Here is a 24,104-nt window from a genome sequence, read left to right as displayed (position 1 = left end):
ATGTAATTCGTAACTGCAATTACATCGATTGGCAATTAAATTACTCAATTACTGTATGTTAATAATATTGTCTTCGGTTACCGCGATAGTTACTCATGAAATAAAACTATGAAAACGGATTATATCGCGTATATTGAATTTATAATTCATCCCGACGTTTCGAACTCTTTACAGCGTTCGTGGTCAACGGGTGACTGAGGAAAAATTACAAAATGCAAAAATACCCACATACTAAAAAAATAATGAACAATCATAGACTACAAACTTTAAGGCTGGTTGTACATGCAAAATCGGTTCATAAGGCTAGTTATACACTATAATTTTTTTTTTTTTTTTTTTTTTTTTTCAAGTAAAGATATATATTATATACGCGATAAAAAAATAATAATAATAAAAAAAAAAAAAAACTGTATGTTAACTTTTTTTTTATTTACAAAGATGAACAAATGTATTACATTCATTCTTATTGTATTTTTTTATATACATTAACTTAAACCCGATGGTATAAAAATCTAAGTTTAATCCTTGGATTTCCCATACAAATAACTGTATTTTATTTATGTTTTATTTCCCCTTGTACAACCTTACAAAAATACTCCGTAATGTTTTTTTAAATACAAAAAGTCAAACATTGTATGTTTAGTCAAACTTACAGCTCTAATTTTAATATGATTTTGGAAATAAAGATGATCGAAAACTTGTATTCAATAAAAGTAATTTGTAATTGAGTAAAGTAATTAATTTCTATTACAAAATGTAATTTAAAATTTAATTAACAATTACATTTTGCAATTGCAATTGTAAATTGAAGGCGCTATTACTTTTTACATGAAATTAAAATAATTAATTTCAATTATTAATTGTAATTGCAATTGTTAATTAGTAATTCAATTACTTTTTGTCCAACAATGGTAAATATAAGACGCAAATTGAGGCGGTGAGATTTCAAGTTGTCTCCGATGTAAGTAGGTCGAAGTTTAAAACTATGAAAACGGATTATATCGCGTATATTGAATTTATAATACATCCCGACGTTTCGAACTCTTTACAGCGTTCGTGGTCAACGGGTGACACCCGCCATTCAATATACGCGATATAATCCGTTTTCATAGTTTTATTTCATGAGTAACTATCGCGGTAACCGAAGACAATATTAGGTCGAAGTTTGTTCACTGAAAGCCGTCGATCGTCACATCTACCTACGCTTAAAATTAATTGTACAGCAACTATATAGGTATACATAAACGTAACATTTCACTGACAAAATCGCAATTTCCTCTTTTTGCATACATACATCGAAACGGCTTCTGTTACATGGTAACGTCACGATGTATTGCCATTAGGTTAGGAGCGTTTCGTCAGTAAAGTGTGATTGTCAGATTGACATTTGGGACTTTTATATTGCTTTAAGGCAATGGGTCCCATACAGACATTTGATCCTCAAAACAAACTTGATCGACCGATACCATTCATAAATAAATGTCAATTACCCTATAGTTTTATAATCCTTAAAAAAGAAAGATGATACCACAGCCCTGGAAAAGTGGAGAAGAAAATGTTCAGATCCTAGGGCCAAATGATGCAACTATCTAAACGATATGAGAGCGAGAGAAACAAATATATATCCCAGTCCTCTTCCAACTCCTTACCTATCCTTTTCCGCAAAGTTCACGGCTAAGACGCCATTAGCATAGCGACTGTCATTATAACTTCTCGAGTAATCGGATCAGCGATAACCAATCAAAAGTTTGTCGGCGTGACTTCATCCGACTGATAATGAGGAAGGTGCACATCTCGATGTGGATGGTCGTTCTTGTCTACGTGACTGTGAAATGCCTCTTAGAACAGGATCTCTACATAATTATTAGCCACCTGACCTGGTATCGAAATACCTATGCCAGTTTAAATTTAACTCTAACAAATTCATAGTCAAAATAAGTTGGGGCCAATGTATAGTCAACATTTAATAGTAGCAGATGAAACAACGCGCCAAAAGTATTTGCCATCTTCCTTCCTTGCCATCAAAGCAAAAATAAAATTTCCTAAAAAACATTATGTATTTTACCATTCTGTCTGTGTAACAGTTTTTATTTTACTATGGTTTGACTATTTTAACTAATTACCTCATGTAATTATATAATTATTTGTAAGAAATGTAATCTTATAATTGTAAAATTTTAATAAATTTGACCATTATGTCGCAATGCATGATTTATGTATCCATGCCAAATGAAAGCTTTCTAGCACTAACGATCACGGAGCAAAGCCTCGGACAGACACATAGACATGGCGAAACTATAAGGGTTCCTAGGTGACTACGAAACCCTAAAAAGCGACACAAACTGACACTCTCGTTATCTCCTTATCACGCTATCACGTCGATATAGACCCAGACTATCTATACAAGAACACAACACTTAACACTACTTAAGTAACTACTGAGTAAACAACAAAACAGAGTAGGTAATAGCGTTATTACCTTATTACTAGTTAAACTGTACAGGATGTGCACATTTGCTTTTGATACGGCACGTACAGTTCAGCACGTAGCCGCTAGCCCTCGTATATCCATACTAATACGATATGGACATTAGATCTAATTACTAAGGCCTGATTACTAATAATTACCTACACTAATATGCAATCGTATAAACGCATTGATGGCTTACATTATAATAATCGTGTAAATCCTTTAATCCATACCACGCGTGGTCCCGGATTTTTTACGGCTCAGAGAGCCTGGGATCCGCCCGGCAACTCAATTCAAAGAATTGACGCAGACACTAGTGTTTAGGAACAAAACGACTGCGACCTTTTAACTCAGATGGGTCACTAGGCCAAGTCGCGAATATAGTGCAACGTTATATAAATAACTATTAAAACAAATATGTAGTAAGTGTACCATAGTGGCAAAATTCAATGACTATTCATAAATTTTATTGCAAGGACAGAAGGTCCATTGATGTTCAATCGTCAGTGTTACTATAGCTCGTCTTGTATTTAAGAGTTACCTGCACTGGCTTTTCAATGAGAAAGTCCGGAAGTGCACATATAAGCGTCATACTTTCATATGACTTTCCGACGTCTCGGACTGCCTTTATTGGCATCTTCATATTGTAAATTGGAACCATGAAGAGTACGAAGACCCTAAGAACAAATTTAGCAATCTCCACAGAATAAATAATAGTACTTGGTACAGAAGATTCACTCGAACAAAACGCGTCTATTACGACAGATGTGACCGCTAGGTGGCGCAAGCGCGAGCAGGCGTCCGTTCCGTAGCGGTGCGCGGCAACTACTATGGCTAGACACCAAAATTGGTGTGTGCCGCATGTACTTGTAGCGACGCGACGAAATCGCGGAGTGAGCCACGCCTGCCATCTCTAACAGTTTCTAACGTTCCCCTCATTGCCCTATCTAAATTCAACAGCCTGTAGACCGATCGAAACCTACCAACCTACAGACCGCAACGCAAAACTTGCCAGGGTAAGCAAAAGTATCAGGTAACTTGTTCGCCAACTAACCGGCTTCAGGTGAATAAAGATAACTAGCTTGCGAACTTCTTGTAAATAATCAATTTCCGTGTATCTTGTGTAAGTCTGCTGGGTAATATTAATGAGTGCTCCTAAGGTTTGCCTGTGTTTACTAATTTCTATAGGGTGGTATGTAATTCTGTGAAATGTTTAACTATGCTCATACCAATTTTAATCATAATTTTCGTTGATAAAAAAAGTCAGTCTTTTGATTGGTTGGAAATAACTAGAAATTATTTTGTCGTTGCTTGGCACTTGGCATTGGTACCAAAATTAATATCATATAATAAACTTGTGCAGTTTATCTAAATCCCTACTGATAATAATTATACTCGTAAATGTGAAAGAAACTTTGTCTCTCTGCCTGTCTTTTCATGTTCATGTTACCTTTGAACTAAATAGTTTAGATGATTAGTTTGGAGATAGTTTGAGACCCGGGGAAGGACATGACATAGGATAATTTTTATCAATCATCATCTTTTCACGTACATAAATTCGTCTTATATGGACCATCTCTGTTAGATTCTAACATAGATTAATAGACCAAACCGGACAAATGAGGTGTCAAATGAGTCAAACTAAATCGGCTGACAGCTACCCGGAAAACGGAACCCGCCATCATGGAATCTGGTCAACCGGAAACCCATTTTTCATATTTATCTGCGTATGCTTGGGTCTCAACTTTTTAATATAGAACGCATTGTTATGTTAAGCGGTTCGGCCCCTTTCTATTATTGACCAGGCGGCTTATTCTAATCGTAATAACAGGTTATGAATTTGATTTGGATTTGGTTTCTGGTTGAAGAAATATCACTTTTGACACTGACAGGTCATATCCATAACAACTTACTTCGCTGGCTCAGCGACCCGAAGTGGATCTTGGCCTCCGATACTAGGTTTCGCCATTCGTTCCTATCCTGTGCGATCCGACGCCATTCAGCCGCTTGGATGTCACATATCCATAACAAATCCAGATCAAATTCATAACCTTTTATTTCAATCAGAATTAAGCCTCCAGTATACAAACTTTCAAATTCTGTTTCATATCAATATAATCATCTCAGTAATACCTACGATTCCTTAACATTAAAGCCACGCCCAAAATATACATTTCATACCGCGCCTCTTAGGAAGAAAAGCCTTAAATAAAACCAAGTATCCTATGTAAAAAGCTTTGAAATATTAAAGTGCAATAAAAATAAGTCGACGGCCGCCCGGTGTATTATTTGCTCTCTCTTAACTTTCAGACAGAAACTCTACGTAATAATATTAAGTCCAACGTTGCTATACAACAGAGCTTTATTCAGTAACGGTTTGTAATATCTGTTTTTTGCTAACTAAGAAACTGTTTCGTTGTGTGATCACAAGATTCCTAAATGGCTAAGTCGAGCTTAGAGCATTTCGAGAAATAAGTACCGTAAAACCAGCTAACTATAGTCCAGTGTGTCCACAATATCATCATCATCATATCAGCCTTTTATCGCCCACTGCTGACCCATATAATAAGCAATAGTTTTATCATACAGAACGGCCACGCACCGCGCCGCCCCGACTCGAATGACCTCGCCCCGCGACAGCAGATTGACGGCCGTTTGCCGGCCGTTCAGTACCAATTTTAAGCAACTTGCTCACACAATGACGCATGCCGCGTGTATAGACGTGCCGTTCACACATAGAAACGCAAGTGGTTTTTGATGTATAGCGTGTCGGCACTGTGGCTGAGCATAGGCCTCTCTTCGAGTACGCCACTTATCCCGGTCCTGAGCCAATCTCATCCAGAAGTGACCCGCAGTCTTCTGAATAACCTCCACCCAACGAACCACAAGTTTAACACGTAATTAAGTATCAATACCAATCTTCTTTGATGTTACCTGAGTTTATTGAAAATATTTTACGTTAGAACTGTGACATTCAAATAAAAGTTGCACCTGAACGAAGATATTCTAGTTAGTTCTGAACCACAGTTGGGCGGTTTCACGGTAATTTAATAAGCTGTTCAACCAATTTAAACGAGTGAAACCGAAAAACGTCAAAACCAGCTTCATGTAGCCAGTAGCGTTGCGATTGCGATTTATTTATTTAATCTTTATTGCACAAGACAAATACAAATGTACAAAAGGCGGACTTGGAAAGGTGAACAAAATATAGTACCTTTAGCCTCGTAAGGTCCAATGTGCATTACAATGTACACTTTGTTTCAATCTAATTTGAACCTTTCAAAAACTACGTAAAGTAGTATTTCTTTTGTTTCATTGTTTTGTAAAACAAACGAAAGTCACCCTAATCTATTATACAACAAGGTTCAAATTATAAATAGGGAAAATATGTATGGTGGGCCTTACGAGGAGGCTTTATTTGACGTCCACCGGCCAAGCGGTGCCCATTGAATTTTTCTAAATAACATAATTAATAACATAATTAGACCAACGTTGATTGTAAATATTAATGGAATTTGTATTTATTTAAACGAAAATTTCTAACCACCCCACTTAAAAAAAACAATTATTTTAGAAACAGTTATCCAAAACAGTTACTACAGTAACGTTTCGTTTCACAGAAAACTCGAAACGACCCAGCCCGATTACGTCAAGGAATTTAAGTATTTATAACAATATTTAACATGACACGTGCGAAAGTAAAGTTTACGAATAAATTATGAATAATTTGACGGGTGAGTTAGATGCTAATGAGTTTTTTCTTTGAACTTTTTATCAATACGAGGAAGTTGTGATATACCGGGTGCGTAAGAGTCATAATATTCACACATTCACCACACCACAATGTGTGTGAATGTGGTGAGGAGGACCAAACGATGGAACACATTATCCAGCGCTGTCCTCTGCATTTATACTCTGGACCACCGGAAGACCTGCTACATCTTACAACCCATGCAGCTGCATGGCTGAAGACACTGAATGTTGACATCTGATTTTATTGTTATTTTAATTGTTTGCCTATATATTATGTACCTGCGCCATACGACTAAATAAAATAAATAGAGTCGTAATATACGAGCAAAAAATTAAACTATAGCACAAAATACAGAACGGCCACGCACCGCCCCGCATATGTATTATTCTTCAAAAACTGTTTAAAAAAGTTGCATTTTTTCGTACGTAGGCTAGGAGGACGTCAAATATATATGAGGGGTCAAACGACAATTTTAAAACATTTTTGTTGTTTTTAAAGCAAATAACAATAAAGAGTACTTGTATTTTATATTTGCATAACTATTAGGTAAATATTTCTTGATGTCATTTTACTCAAGCCAGTATAATCGCACCCTAAACGTACTGTTTGCAGTAGTAATTATGTGGATAAGTATAACAAGCTCATGTATTACAACACGCAGGTATATTTGCATTGCGATAATTCAATATGAATATTCATAACTCATTAAAGTTACCTTAATTACTAGCCATCCCCTTAAACACCGGCATAGATCTCTTGCACACTAGATGCAACAATATTCGTAATGTGTTAAGTGCTCGGAGAAAGTGTAACAATGACAATATATAAGTTGCAGCAAAAATGTGAACTTTTAGGTGCCAAAATTTGCATACTATTTGATATCGGTCGCGCGTATAAAGCGCGCACGCACGCTTTTGGCACGCGTGGTGGCGTGCCAAAAGTACATGTCACCCTCTTACCCTTTTTCTAAATAGATATAAATCTCTACAGTTCTAGTAAAAATTGCTTTAGTCTAATTGTTCTACATACATATAAAACATGTCCCTTTTTGTTGAGCTATCAGAGAATACTTTTACTGTAGATACTTTTGGCCCGTAGTCTGCTTTGTTAGTTTTGATGCTGACTATGCTAGTCAGTAACACTAGAAAGTATGTATTCTAGGTAGACATAAGTGAATGATTACTACTAGCTAGTAGTGTCAAGTTAAATTATAAATATCACACATTTATATACCATAGCTACAGAAATTCAAAACAAAAAAATAACAAAATTAAAATAATTTTTGCACACTCCGGCCCGTACCGGTTTACAATAAGCAATATAATGATTCACGGTTAGTTTCACTAGACTTATATTGACCGGGATATAGACCGTGATTACCTTTTGTATTGTTTATGAGCTCCCGATATTTCGACGCAGTTACATGCATCATGTATGATACTAACCGTGAATCATTTAAAACTCTTATTAAATTAAAATAATTATAAAATCAGTATAAACGTAATATCATTAGCATAAATTGTATAATTGATTAAACGAGTATAAAACTGAACATGCAATATAATAAGCTTAGAATAAATTTAAAAGTGGAAAAATTACTGCCTTGGGTGAGACTTGAACTCACTAGCATCGATCGCAGACGTTACTGCTTGTTAAAAATTAATTTATGCAATATAATAATTTTTAAGTTTTTTAAAAGCTTTTCGGTAAAAAATAAATTATAAACAGCTCATAAGAAGGCGTCTCATATTGCAATACGCTACATAATGAGGTATCTTTGAGTTACTCTACAAGCACCGTGTAGGAGCCAAATTCTCGTAATTCCGCAAATATACCAGCGGCGCCGACTTGAAATATGACATAATTATCACGATTTACCCGTCAATTATGTGACTGCAGAACCCTAAATCGAGGAGTTAAGTCGAACAATAATTCTTCTCATTTACAAAGAAAATTGTCGCTGTGTTATTTCGCAGGAGTATGGTTTAGTGACGTAACAGTCCCTCGAGGGAATGATGGGGATTTTTTTACGTAAAACGTAATATTTTTAAGTATTTGCAAGAAAGTTGACCTTTTGCTGAATAATTAATAAAATAATGCGAAATATTTAATAAAATAATTTTATTTGTTCCCAAAGTTGTACTTTTGCTGATAATTGGCATTTGATCATAATAAATATTTAAGTCATATCTTACCTAATTTGAATTCAGTTAATTCTCGGAATATTCAGCAAGCCCATGGGATCTTCTGCCATAAAAAGTTTTTGCCGTTGTACTGTGCTAAAAAAAATGTTGTTTAGGTGCTACGAGCGGTGCGGTTTGTTACGAGCATAATAATACGACTTCTATGTGACTTTCTAACCAAAGGAAAACAAGGCATTATTTGGATTTTGCTTATCTAGTCAAGTGATATATATCCCTGAAACTTTAAACTACAGTATTGCCTTCGGCTACCACCAGTTTGACACTAACATATTCGCTAGCGTGTGCGTAACTTACTTTCTTTGCATCTCGCTCGTACTTGCATATTAGTGTGAGCGAGATGTATAGAAAGTAAGTTACGCAGACGTTAGCGAATATATCAGTTGACATTAGTAAGGCTACCGATACTGTACTTGAGTGAAGCTTTAAAAAAAACAGTGTGTTTTAAATGCATGGATTTCCATGTGTCCACACTGTAAACGTAACGTAATTTTGGTAATAAACTAGTTCCTGTGGACAGATTTTTCTACAAATTTCCGTACAGATTGTATTACCTAAATAAAAATCAATTCTCTAACAAAAAGTAATAAAAAAACCGGCCAAGTGCGAGTCGGGCTCGCGTACGAAGGGTTCCGTGCCATTACGGAAAAAAAGCAGCAAAAAAATCACGTTTGTTGTATGGTTGCCCCATTTAAATATTTATATTATTCTGTTTTTAGTATTTGTTGTTATAGCGGCAACAGAAATACATCATCTGTGAAAATTTCAACTGTCTAGCTATCACGGTTCATGAGATACAGCCTGGTGACAGACAGACAGACGGACAGACGGACAGACAGACGGACAGCGGAGTCTTAGTAATAGGGTCCCGTTTTTACACTTTGGGTACGGAACCCTAAAACTTAAAAACTTAGACCCGTACGGAGAACGTTACCGCGTAATTTACCCAACGATTCTCTTTGTTCCCGTAATTTACGGTAACGGCACAACACTATTCCACAGGCAACGCTAATCGCTTGTCACCAGGCGGACTGTAGGCCTTACTACGGGAACATTCCCGTTGCCACCTCACTAGATCTCGTTAGTTGCAATTTAGAAGACCCATTATCGGGCGAGCGTCGTCCGAGGGCGTTTTAATGCTTATTTATTGAAAGGCTTCTTCGGCCGCGAGTTATTTTCCAAGGGATCATAGTGTCAGCGCGGCAGTTTTATGTGGTTGCCGGAGATGGTGTTCAACAGACTCCGTATTTCTTCGATTTACGTTGAACAGCTGAAGCTGGGGCGCATCTTGCTTGGGGCATTTCACGAGAATGTCGCTTCGACTTGTATGGCAGCTATGTCAAGCGAATCCGTTATGTAGTGCGAAACTCAATTTGTTAGCCAAGTAATGAATATCGCTTTTTTAGCATTTTCAGAAGAATTAGAAATAATTTTTTGTATTTATTTATTCACCAACAAATAATATGTAATAATTTGACATAACAAATAATATTTAATATTTTTATTTGAGTTAGCCGTTAATTTGAAAACGTACGAGTGCTTACGGTCACTGGTTACCACACATATATGTATCGCACCACTCAGTTGCATCCTACACAATTTATCATATTTTTTTACAGTCTTAATTTTTTCCTTCATAAGAACCTTCTCCTGACAATAACAAACACAACAGAAAAAAAATTTAGCGAAACTGGTCCACCCGTTCATGCGTGATGTCGTGACCAAGTGAAATAGGGATTGATTTTTATTTTTTATATATACAAAAAAAACAGCCCATATTCACATATTTAATGTACAACGAGTACAAGTCGTAAACGTTAAAATATACGTCGTAGATGTAACTGATGATATGAGGTAATGCCTCTACGTTAACGTTTACAATGTCCGATATGACAGCACGATTAATTTGAGAGCCAAAATGCTCAAAATATTATGAAGGCGACCAGTCTTGTACGCTTCGTCTATTAAGTGATCTGTGTTGACCGGGGTCGTGGCGCTAAGCCGCAATGGGAACAAACCTATCGTGCAATCCTTTACTTTAAGTTCTTTATACCTAGAGTCGACATCTAACTTTACTATTTTCCACCTTATTGGGTTGTAATAGGGTACAAAAAGGATATATATCTTTGATATCGACCATGGGTAGATGTGGACGATCTTTGGCCGATAAAGCAACTCAGTTGCATCGAGATCACGTAAAGGATGTTTTACTATTGATTTACACAAGTGTTTTGGTTTTTTTCATGGTGCCAATTGATCATTTTTAGGGTTCCGTACCCAAAGGGTAAAAACGGGACCCTATTACTAAGACTCCGCCGTCCGTCTGTCCGTCCGTCTGTCTGTCTGTCACCAGGCTGTATCTCATGAACCGTGATAGCTAGACAGTTGAAATTTTCACAGATGATGTATTTCTGTTGCCGCTATAACAAGAAATACTAAAAACAGAATAATATAAATATTGAAATGGGGCTCCCATACAACAAACGTGATTTTTTTTGCTGTTTTTTTTTTCGTAATGGTACGGAACCCTTCGTGCGCGAGTCCGACTCGAACTTGGCCGGTTTTTATTGTGGCCATCGATTGAAATAAAACAAAAGAAATGTCTTGGACAATCGCCATCACTGATCTTGAGTGGGCTTGATAATACAGGATTTGATATATTGTAAATGTGCCATTAATAGTAGTTTTTGCGACTGCTGGAAAATGGAACGCATTAAAATAAGTGTTTTAATGTCGTATCACACACATAATTATTACAAGCTCTCCATGATGTGTACAGGAATCGTAAGTTATGACCGCCATTGCGGCATGGCTCACACTGCTTGCAATTGACATTTCATTTCGAAATAAACGTCATGTCAACTGCTATTCTATTAGAATTGAGGTCAAATCAAATTCCTTTGATTTTCATGGATGTTCGGAATGTTATTATAGAATATAATCGATTCCAAATAAGAAATTTGTTCTAATAAAGCAGCTTGTCTTTATGTTAGCCGCAATTTTCGATTTTCGAACGCAACACAGAGGGTTTATGACAATTGTGTGTAGATAGTAGAAGAGTGAAAGAAGGCTAACAAAGAGAGTGTATAAGGGAGAGGTAGAAACGGGAGTTGGAAGGGGCAGACCTCGGCGGACTTTCTCTGATCAGATCGGGGAAATCCTGAAGAAAGGCCAGGTCAAGAGCACCCTAAACCGGCGAGCGTGTATGAGGAATGCTATGAAAGTGAAGAGGAAGCGAAAGAGGTATGTCAGGATCGTAGCAAGTGGAAATCCGTGGTCTCTGCCTACCCCTCCGGGAAATAGGCGTGATTATATGTATGTATGTATGAGGGTAGATAAAATAATGTATATAACCTTTCAAAAAGTCCTCGCATTAACATTCAAGATTACAAAAATCTTAAAGCAAAGACATTGAATATCAATACCGCACTGCTACAATGTCAACAATAAGAAAAGACATAAAGCGCGCTTTCCAACTTTGAGCAGCGTCGCATATTGCATATTGATGCCCCTAAGTGCATATTGACACTCATATGCTGGAGCTGGAGTGAGGCGCAAACGGTTTTATCGATTGCTTTCCGTCTATGGAAAATGTCTTGCTTGGTGTTTGATATCTTGTTTAACCTGTCCTATGTGTGTGGTGATCAAAAAATAGTAAAACCTCTAGTTTCTTAACTGACTGAAGAAAAATTGATAATTCGCGAATCGGCTGTGTCTGAAGCAAGCTCAAAACGATTATGTTGTCCTAGAAGGATAATTAACCAAACGGAGTAGCCATTAACAGGCGTTCCCCTCTGTCGAAAATAGTCGGCCAATGGTCATACACAATGTATGGACTGACGTTTATCTGACATGGCTATTTTGAAGTTACGTATACATTTGACGTTCCCCTCCCCCGCAAAAATTGGCAGACTTTTTTGTACAGCCAATTACAGACGTGGCAGCTCCGTTTGGTTATATACTCCTAGATGTTGTCAGATCTATTAACACATAGTAAAGCTTGTGTAAACTTAGCATGCAACCAAGCATCTCATAATGCTCCCGGCCATTCCAAACGAGGAATTGTCATTTCTAGTTTAAATGGTGTAGCCCTTAGCCTATCAATAGTCAAGCGAAATTTGCGTTATTCTAGACGACGAAAAAAGCGCGAGTGATCGTATTATACCTACATATTTAGATATTTGACATCTAAATTGTAACAGATTTTAGAATAGCTCATGAGTTTCAGACTGTCGTTATACATATTGTGAAACTGTCCGAACGTTAAGTTTGCGCGGTTTCGTCTGAACTCTTGTTTGTACCGAAAACATAACAACTTAATTTAGAATACCCCATTCTTTATAGCTAATGACAGCCGACCGATCGACAGAATTGGCACTAGAAGATCTTATAAGTCCTTACACGTAGCGCGCTCGATCAGAGGGCCTACCGCGAACTACGTTCAACGTGTTGCCTCTCTGTCGCACTCGTGAATGCATACGTAAGTGTGACAGGGAGGTAACACGTCGAACGTGGTTCGCGGTAGGTCCTCAGTAGAGGCGGTGTAGTTGGTGCCCCTAGTCGAAGATCCTCATCGTCTCTAAACATTATTCGACTTAAAAATACGTAAGTAAACCCGTTTCATATCAAAAACATATTTGGAACAGCGCAGTTCCATATTGAAACAAACACTGTAGATGGCGCTGCTGGATATTAAAAACTACAGTTGTAAACTAACCTTCAAATACTGTAAGCGTTGCGACAGCGGTCACGGCGTCACCAACGCCATTCTCCGCGACGCACTCATACGTGGCGTCATCTCGCTGCGCGCGTACCGGCTCTATGCGGAGCACGGCGCCGTTCGCGCCGACCTCCGTCACTTGCTCCATGGCTGACACTTGGTAGCGGGACTGCATGCCTGTTGAAAGGTGTAAAGAGGTTAGGGGTGTCAACAAAAGTTGTTGTATCATTAAAGAATTTAAGTTTAATAAAAAAGGGCGTAGTTCATAACGAAGATGTTTCATAAAACCAGGGCAGAAGCAAACTAAGATATTTTAAGGAAGGAAAAAATTATCACCCTACCTATACGGTCAGGACTTTTGGAAGTGGCAATGAGGCATGAATTGGAGATTTCTTATAATCTGGCCCGTTAAAGAGTAAAAATTTACCGATTTTTAAATATTCTTATTAATTAACTAAAACAGGGCTTAATTACGTAAGCTTGAAAATTATATCCGAAGTTGATTGTATGAACGTGGGAGGTAATTTTTCAACAAGCGTGACTAAGCGTGAACCTTGACCTCATCATGATGCGGACACCGTAGCCTAATAGTTACTTGCAACGCCAGCGTGATCAAGCGCCGTCAACTTTAATAAGCATGCAATGGTTCAGGCCCCCAACAGGGTGAATCGACGATCTTGCTTTCGGTTGTCATGATCATGATGAATATCATGAATAAAACTATGAAAACGGATTATATCGCGTATATTGAATTTATAACACATCCCGACGTTTCGAACTCTTTACAGCGGGATGTGTTATAAATTCAATATACGCGATATAATCCGTTTTCATAGTTTTATTCATGAGTAACTATCGCGGTAACCGAAGACAATATCATGATGAATATCAACAAAAAATCGCGGTGGGTATAGTTTAAAAGTAACTGTTTTGCAGCTTTTATAGACGACGTGAAAGTAATCCTAGCAAAGATAATAGTACATTATTGTCGAGGCTCGGAAGTAGCTACTTGCTGGCTGAGGATTCGTTTTAAACGGACGACCTTGGGAGTCCGTTTAATTGAATCCGAAGCCAGCAAGTAGCCTTCCAGCCGATTCATATATAGTGCTTTTCTCAAAAATGGCACAATAAAGGCAAATATAATAGAAATATTTTACAGAAGCAACGTTCTTATGTATATATTTTCACAGAAAAAAGTAAAAAGATTTGCTTTGCCGCCGTTTTATTTTTTTTATTAAAGTGTATTTTTCTGCTGAAAATACGCCAACCTATTTGAGACACCTAAATAGTCGCGGTACCAACATTATAATATTAAGTACTGATCATCTGTTTGGCTGTTTAATGGACCTATGCCTTCATTTGATATGGTCACTTCAACTTTTAAAAAGTTTGCAACTCGACAAATAATGGAATTTGTATGCAACATTGCAGTCCCGAAATCGAGACTGCAATGTTTTTAACTTTTTAATTTTTGACTGACTATAAACTACGCACTTCGCGACCTACTTTTTAACCGGCAACGTCGACTTTGCCGTCCAGTTTTGAGAAAATTATTATTATAGTGCCAACCGTACACCGTCTTGTCCCTGATGGCCTCATTAAAGCATCTCGAGGAAAATATTAAGATGACTATAACAATTTAGTTTGCTCGTCTGTGTTTTACAGGCTTGTATGCAGAGTACTCAGCTAAAAGGATATCATATATAAATATAAACTATTGGCATTTGCTTAGTTAAAATTTTGCGAGTAACTTATCTGAGGATTTTTTCCATTTGATAAAATAAGTGACGTTCACCCTCGCAATACTGCCGCGACTGTTATGGTCGACCCAACACTAATTTTATCAAGAAAATTGACAGATACAGCGTAAAGGCCGCAGCAGTAATGCCGCAACAGAACATCCGAATGTCACCGTATTACATCACACCTTGGCATCAGACGCCTTGGATATTAGATTTTTAACCTGAGAGCGACGTTCCTAAAAGCTCAAATATCCACGATCAAATCCTAAAGAGCATTGTTGACGTAACAACACTCCAGGAAGACATAGAATGTGTAATTCTCATTGAAAATTTAAAAACGTTAGGGTAATCCCGAGTTCGTTTGTAAGGCATCCTTGCACTGCATTCCTCTCAAGATTGCAGCAAAAACAACGCGTTCGTGCGTCCCGGGTAGTTGTAACTCGAGGGGGTAAAGTTTAAATTGCTAAAACACTTGCGCGGATAAGTTGACCGGTGAAGTTTGTAGGGCTACCACTTCGTTTAATGTTTGATGTCGCCTTGGAGAGTTCAACCGGGACAGCATTGCGGGATTGCAAAAAATAAGACGATATAACTGTGACAAGAGCAAAAACATCCAAATGTACAAGTAATAAGTATATAACTTAAAACAACGGTACAACTAATAACGGTAACGGTACTTTAGGTATTTAAATAAAAGTTAACAAAGTCTACCCTCTAATGGCTCCTTAAGCCAGTTGAGGGTAGTTGAAAACATTACATGATCAAATAATGTAGGTTAAAGTCAGGTCGTTCAGCGACAGATCCAAGCGGTTTTGTATTTGGTTGGTTAACCAATAAATGTTATAACTACCCGAAAATGTACAAATTGTTTGTTTTCTTTTATTTAAATACCTAAAGATACAGAGTATAGGGAACAAATCACCTTTTTCAACAAATTATTTTTTTATTTACTTTTTTCTAACCAAAAAACACTAATCAAAAATCGGTGGCCTCGCCCACCAGAGGGATTGGTGACTTTTTCTTATATAATGCAATAAATAAGTATAAGTATAATGGCATCTAATTCAGTTAAAACAACATTAAACTTTTAAAAATAGATCTCATTTCGATGTCCATCACAGCGTATCTCGTCCAACATTATGTGATGTCAAAAGGACATTAGGATACCGCTACAAAAGGATTTTTATTCCCATAAACGTATAGAACATTTTTAAACACATTTAGGTGTCTCATACAATTCTCTACTTTGTTAAGGTGCCACCAACGTTTCCTTGTTAGCTTTTCACTCAGGTCGTCTAAGTACATTTTGTAAACCAGCGTCGGCAGCCCTTCCCCGACAAAGCTAAATCGCCACTCGTTGTATGTGCCAAGAAAATGTATCTCACGACAAGTGAGAATAATAGGGCCGTCGGCGTGACCGCGGTGAAAACCACCGCTTTTATTCCCCTTTGACTTGTGGATACTTGATATCCGATTTAGTTGACTTGTGTTCTATATCGGTGTTAAATTGAATGTAACTGTAATTCTTTGGAATCTCCACGCCTACACGCCTGTCATAATATCTCAATATCACCGCATACAAGATTTACCAAAATATATACCTACCTTAATATCACCGCATACAGGGTGTATCGCTGAATATATGTGCATCCACGTGATTAATTTGTCTACGAGAGCGAAAAAGCAAACAATAAACGATTAATCAGCTGGGCGCCACCGTCATTTGTTAATGCCAGAAAATGGCCGAATTCTCATACACTAGACAAGATTGTGCTGGTGAATTTATTACTGTAATCATTGTTCTAGGGGCGGTAATGTGAGTGTTTTTTTTTTGCTAGTGTTTGCTGAGGGCTGGAAGATTGGTAATGTTATTAGGAATCACGAAATTATCATTGAGCTATTTGACCATGTATAACAATTTTCTGAGAAAATAAAGATTCCGTTTAATTAAACAAGCAATTTCTTCGGAACAGTGTACAAAAGATAGCAATACAGATTCAACACCATCATTTTAAGGTTTAAAAACTACTTACTACTTCGATGCTACGTACGTCGATGTAAAAAAAATGTGTAATCTTGTGTTAAAAATTAATAATTTTTTTAGGGATCCGTACATCCAAAAACAGTGGCTAAATATCTCGGGAGCTACCTACTTGAGCCGGTTTTTATTTTGATGTCGAATATTAATGGTTAGATTTAGAAAAAAATTGGATCGATCACAACTAGTCCCAAAAAAAAACTGTAATTATCCGTTGTCACGAAAATACCATACTTTTCATAGATATTCAGGACATACGGTGAAATTGCGGTTTTACGCTATCGATTTGCAAGGAATATGCGTCAAAATGGTCTTTCTATGAACTTCATTTCGTTCTATAGGCACCAAGCCGAATTCCATTGCAGAACCGAGTTATTGCTATTTTAGTCAAAATGTCGTCACCCTTATTATCTAGGCAATAGAGTCCACCGCCGGGCAAGCACGGCAAACTATTCACGAACATCTACCCTGCAGCATCTATTTATTAACTTACTTGGACGCTATTGACTAGGTAATAAGGATGACGACATTTTGACTAAAATACCAATATCTCAGTTCTGCAATGGAATTCCGCTTGGTGCCCATAGAACGAAATTAAGTACACAGAAATACCTATCTAATGACCTAACTCTCATTTCTGTTGGTATTTGCACCAGGCTCCATGCAAAGTTGCCCATGGTCCTTTGGAATTCTAAGCAAGGCTGAAAATGCATCGATACGTAAAAAAAATATTTACCGAATGCTGAACTCAACGGTAAATACGTTACTATGACAGTAGCAGGGCTAGTAAAATAAAGCTTCATTCATATCGATGGCCCTTAGAAATACACGGGGTGTTTGCACAATGCAGTTGACCGGCTATGTTTAATTAACCCCGTTGCGGGTCGGTAACGTTCGTTCGATAGCACTTTAGCCATTTCAAGTTTATATTGTAATAATTGTTAAAACTATGACACAGGGCGGATACGCCATTGTACGAAAAAAATGTCTATACGTATACCCGTCAACGTGTGTGTGAGAAGGATAAACATAATTATTTCCAACTGATTGCCGTAAGGAACTTTCTTTAGGGCATTTTTTTAAATATTAGTTTTACTTGTTTTATGTTTAATAGTTTAGATATTTAATTCCGCATTGTGTTTTCCGCATTTGCATAATACAGTAAACATCAAATATATAGAAATGGCACTAACGGCGAAAGTGTCCAAGACATAAATAGTTAAAGATGTGAGTACCGCATAATTATATTTTTATGTCACATGCTACACAATAGCTTTAAAAAAAGTTCGCGTTATCAAATAATTTTAAACTCTACGCTTCAAAGATATGACTGCTAATCGCTCGACAAAAAAATTGTATTAAAACGCGTGACGATGTTAACGACACTTGCGAACCTCCTCTAATATTGGGTAATGCAAAAATGATTGGTTGACGAAGAACCTTTGGAAGCGGTTCCGTACAAGACGCAACTTTTATAGGCACTAAAGTACCAGAGTTTAGATTTTTTTTCTACTACAACGATGGCAAACAAGCATATATCCTATAGTATTTCTCAAACAGCTTGGGTACGGTGACCGATGTTTGTGACCATACTTGAGCTAAGGATGTTCATATGAACCAATCTGTCAGCGCCATTGTAAATTTAACATTCTTATTTTTATTTCTGTCAGCCGTGGCTCACTCCGCGTTTTCGTCGCGTCGCTACAAGTACATGCGGCCCGCATCAATTTTGGTGTCTAACCATAGTAGTTGCCGCGCACCGCTACCGAACGGACACCTGCTCGCGCTTGCGCCACCTAGCGGCCATATCTGTCGTAATAGACGCGTTTTGTTAGAGAGTGAACCTTGTGTACCAAGTACTATTATTTATTCTGTGCCTTTGTGTAAAAAATGTACAAGTTTGCCTCTTTTTATTAAATTAAACCTTATAAGTTTACAACGCATACGCATCTAATATCACAATAGCACATGATTACATCACACCGTTCTCAGTAACAAAGCATCAACATTACAATAAAATCAAAGACCTGCTCAAGAAAAGGTAAAAATAAATCTGCTTTAACCGCAATAGAAATGTGGCACAATAGCATGAAAAGAACAAAACCTCATACCAGCCGCACTGTCTTAAGACTCGGAGGCCTATTATGCTTTAATAATTTAAATACAAATAGGATTTTTTTTAACGTTTTTCTATTACATTTATTTATTAACACAAAGCATATACGTTCTAAAAATTATGACAGCTAACAAAGCCCCCTAAGGCTTAACTGCCGCTGTAATCGCTTTATTTACTCTTAATATTATCATATTTATAATTTTTCAAGCTATGGAGTATGTATTTCATTTCACGAAGTCGGCAACCATGTTTGTTATTATATATGATCAAACGAACTTAACAAGTGAAGTTCGATCGATATTATATAAGTACGCTTTATTCGAAGATATAAACACAACATGTAGTACTTTTCAATGTACTGGCAACTTCGCACTTGTCAAATTTAGAAAAAAAATTTTTTGATTTCCGTCTCCTGTCTGTGGGCACCCCACGCCGCCCAAGGGCGTGCCCTCATTATTTCAGAGAGAAAGTGCCCACAGTACAAAATTTTCTTAACGGGTTGAGATCAGGGTGGGTGGGACCTTATATCTTCGAATAAAGCGTACTTATATAATATCGATCGAACTTCACTTGTTAAGTTCGTTTGATCATATATTATATTACGTCGCTTTATTCTTCAGATATAAACACAACATGTAGATGTTTAGAGATGAAAATTTTGTAGGTAAATAAATTAAAATACAGAAAGAATGTTTAACAGTAATGGGCTTTTATTACCACCTTATTATCACAATCATCTTATTAGTATTCAGTCTTATTTTAATTATTAATCAACTTATTATTAGATACACAGCCTGTGTTCAGTCGTTACAATATAATATACCTAATTATACTTTGCAGCTAACTTAAATTATCCTGCGAAAGTCTGGGCATTAATATGGATCTAGCAAAATTGCCCTCGGCTTGCTTGATCGGCCTATTATAAAACTTTGCAAAAGTTTCAGACGAACTAGACCAACCAGCAGCTTTCCTGATGGTATCTAGAGAAATACCAGAGGCACGCGCCGCAGACGTGGCAGCATGCCGCGTGCTATGCGCGCTGAATGTTGCCACGTCCACACCACTTTCGCCTAGGACTTGTTTAATCCATCTGCTTATGGATTGAGCAGAGGCTGGTTTGTGTGGTCTCTGATATGTTAATATTAATCTGTTATCAACTGATTGGGATCTTATATTATTTGTTACGAATATATAGTCTTGTACAATTGTAGCCGGACAGATAGCACTATTTTCTTTAAAATAGGGTAAAAAGAGCACTGGTTGTTCCCGTCCGGCCGCAGATGTTTTTATTACATCTGTAATACCAATTTCGATTCCGGAAGGACGTAACACGATATTTTTTAACTTGATGAGTGAAAGTGTTTGTACTCGATGTGCAGTACATAAAGCTAGAAGGACGACCAACTTTTTAGTAATTTGTTCAATAGATAGAGTTCTATTTGGTATCCACTTTCCGATAAAATCAAGAACTATTTGTGGATCCCATGTATTCGAATATTTTGGGAGAGCTGGTCTCAACTTATAAACACCCTTAAGTAGTCGCTTAATTTGAATATCCGAACCTAGATCGCTACCTAATAATAGTGACAGAGCTGAGCGGTGACTATTTAAAGAACCGTAGGCATCTCCATTATTAAACCGCTCTGTTAGAAAAAGCATTACATCTGAAGATGTACCTTTAAAAGGATCCAAACAATGACCCTGACAGAACTGCCACCATGATTTGTAGGTAGTGCCATACTGCAGTAGAGTATTATTGGAAAGTGAACTAATCATTAGCTCTAGCGCCGCATTTGGAGTTCCTCTTGATGTGAACGCCTTCCCGAGAGCCTCGCGGCACCCAGGGTAAACTGCGTTCGCGAGCGGCGTGGAGTCCTGGAAGAGGACGAATGGAAGATTGGAATAAAATATATAATAGTCGACCGCAGTATGCTTTTGAGTAGGGGAAACCACGGCTGGGAAGGCCAAATTGGGAAAACTAAGATGCCCTCTGCCTTATCACTTATAATTTTTTGAACACATTTCAATATGAGTGAACATGGTGGAAATGCATAAAAATCTAAGTCTTTCCAGTCCAATGTGAAAGCGTCAACTGTATAAGCGTCAGGATCCGGTTTCCAGGAGACATAAGTTTTACACTTTGCATTAGTGCGAGAAGCGAAGAGGTCTATTGTCGGTTCACCAAGAGTCTCTACTATCTTGTGATATTCTGTGTTACTTAATTGCCATTCTATATCAGGATTATTTCTTCGAGATTCCTGATCAGCTTCTACGTTATCCTTTGTATTAATATACGAAGCAAAAAGCCATATACCTCGCTCCTCGCACCATTGCCAAATGTTTTTTGTTAGGTCATTCAAGTGTTGGAACTGAATACCACCCATTCGATTCACATAACTTATTGCTGTGGTATTATCGACTCGTAACAATATATTACAATTCCGTTTATCACGCGCAAAACTTTTAAGCCCGAGAAAGACGGCAAGTAGTTCCAGATAATTTATATGGGAACCACGCTCGCTGTCTTTCCATCCACCGTTTATACGCATATTATTACAGTAAGCGCCCCAGCCAGTTCGAGACGCGTCTGTAAAAATTTCTAAGTGGAATCTAGGTATTGTGAGAGGGTTAAATGTCGATGAAATGTTATTAACCCACCATTGCAAGTCAGGTAGAATGTCAGTGGACAACTTTATTTTTGCGTCATATTTTTTATTTTCCACAAGAGCAATATATTTCTCTCGTTCTAAGGCCTTGGTGTATAACCAACCGTATCTAACGGCTGGACAGGCCGACGTAAGAATACCTGTTAAGTGAGCCAAATCTCTTATAGTACAATATTGCAAATGAGAGAACTTTTTAACTAATTGTAAAATATTGTTACGCTTGTCTGTGGGAAGAGAAATTGACATATCAGTTGAGTTGTACATAAAGCCTAGAAATTTACAGCTCTGCGCAGGTAATAGGCAACTCTTATCATAGTTGACTACGAAACCCAAACATTCTAGTAAGCTAAGTGTTGCGTTAATGTTGGCTAAACATTCGTCATAAGTATCTCCAATACATAATATATCATCTAAGTATATAACAGATGTATGGCCCAAGCTTCTTAAATGAGTTACCACTTCTTTCATAATTTTCGTAAATGTTCTAGGGGCCGAAGACAAGCCATAAGGGACTGCTGTAAACTCATAGGTTGTGTTATCAAAATTAAATCTGAGATACTTGCGATGAGATTTAGCTACAGGTACATGCAAATACGACTCCTTCAAATCTATGGTGGCCATATATCCATTATTGGGAATCAATTTTGATGCGGTTCGAAAATCCTCCATTTTAAAATGATCATTTGTGACGAATTTATTTAGTCGTTTAAGATTAAGTATAAATCTATGGCCACCATTAGATTTTTCTGTCAAAAAAATATTGGATATAAATTGATCAGGTCGGGGAGTGCATTTTGAAATGGCTCCTAATTCTATTAAGTTATCAATAGCTTTCATCATATCCCGTTGTTCTTTAACTGAGAAACAGTTGCGCGGAGGGTTAGTTTGGACAACTCTTCTAGCAAAAGATATTCGATAACCATTACGGATCCAATCTAATATTATGGGATTACTAGTAATGTCTAACCAGCAATTATAGTAATGTTGCAGTCTGCCGGCATGTACCTGAGTTACTGCCGCGTCTTTGCATGTTTGTTGTTTGTCGCCGGCGTCAGAGAGCGCCTTGTCGCCGGCTGAGCAGCTCGCGGCGTCCGGCGATACGAATGCGGAAGCGGTGTCGGCCCTCGGTAGCTCCAGGTGTGCCCCCCCCTGCTCGACGATGGGAAGCGAGGAGGGCCTGACCAGTTTCCCTGCTGACGCGGCCGGGGTGTAGAAGATGATGCATTAGATGCGGGCACCTTAGGGACGAAAGTCTTTTTAATTTGTAGCCCCTGTTTCTCAATAATCTTTGCTGCTTTGATTTTTTCTGATATTTTTATGCCAAAAAGTGTTTCGTCTCGGTCTTGGTCTTGTATGACGGAGAGGAACGCTTTGTCCAGTCCCGGAGTAATAAGCTTTGACCTCACTTGCGTTTCGACAAAATGTAGGTCTGTAAGTATTCGGCAGCTATCAGATAATATTTTTATAGTTTGTACTTTATCTTCACTTGTTAGTAAAACATCCATGGCTCGATTGATGGCAGTAATTCCTAAGCCCAGTTGATCTTGTTTGACTTGAATTTTCTTGTCGCGAGACCTTACTGTCTCAGCGATAGCGGCGGAAATTTCCGCATTCAAAGTAGGTGCTTTCAGTAGCTTACAGTTACCTGGGACTGTGTATTCCTTTAAAAGTTGCTCTTTTGCTTCTTTAGGCATGCCTTTTCTAAGAATAGGAAGCCATCGTTGAGCGAGTTTTTCGTGTATATCTGGGCCGTAAACAGGAGAGTCATCTGACGGGTCACCCAAGGCTTGTAGCAGCTCTGGATCGAGTTCAGGTACAGGCACAACAGCGTTTCCTATGTCGCCGTCGGCTTCTTCAGCCGGGAACGGGACGGGTGCCTCCCCTAACGCGGGTGCGTCATTGTGTTCCTCCACGTTTTGTTCTAAAACCAAACGATAAACGAGGTTAACTAGAGAATTAAGACACTTTGTTCATAGTCACGGCAAAAGCCGGCCTATGTTAAAAGTTTAAAACCCTCGTGCTGACCCGCAGTCGAGCCTCCAGGTTATTTTTCATAGCATCATGCTTATCCATCGTGATAACCCGCAGTTAACCTCCCGGAAAGCTTACAGATGCCGCAAGATTCGATTACAATCGAATCGAATAAGAGGAACATTATAGGAGACCAAACACATCACTTTTTATTTCACACGTTTTGTAGACTTACCTAAGTTGTCCTCGGAGTCAGACGAGGATGAATACACAATCACACGATGAAAACGTTGTTGTTGTATTTTCCTGATTTTTGCATTGTAATAATCAATTCTTTCTTCTGCACTTCTTTTCGACATGGTGAAGCACATGTTGAAACTTGTTGAAAGGGAGCGTGCGTCGTTGCCGCGCACAAGAAAAGAATGA

At 37.8% G+C, this 24,104-nt stretch overlaps 1 protein-coding gene across 2 annotated transcripts in view; it reads right to left on the bottom strand.

Annotated features, from left to right (window-relative positions):
• The window catches only part of LOC134745350 (tyrosine-protein phosphatase Lar), a 631,884-nt gene that overhangs the window by 113,074 nt on the left and 494,706 nt on the right, over positions 1-24,104 (bottom strand). For both annotated transcript variants that reach the window (XM_063679373.1, XM_063679374.1), the window contains one exon: positions 13,143-13,322. In XM_063679373.1, coding sequence (XP_063535443.1) covers positions 13,143-13,322 — 180 coding nt within the window. The remainder of the gene's footprint in view (positions 1-13,142; positions 13,323-24,104) is intronic.

The sequence above is a fragment of the Cydia strobilella genome, chromosome 11, assembly GCF_947568885.1.
Source record: "Cydia strobilella chromosome 11, ilCydStro3.1, whole genome shotgun sequence".
In the NCBI taxonomy this organism is placed as follows: domain Eukaryota; kingdom Metazoa; phylum Arthropoda; class Insecta; order Lepidoptera; family Tortricidae; genus Cydia; species Cydia strobilella.
The sequence above is the reverse complement of the archived record's forward strand: the minus strand, read 5'-3'. Positions and strand labels throughout refer to the sequence as shown.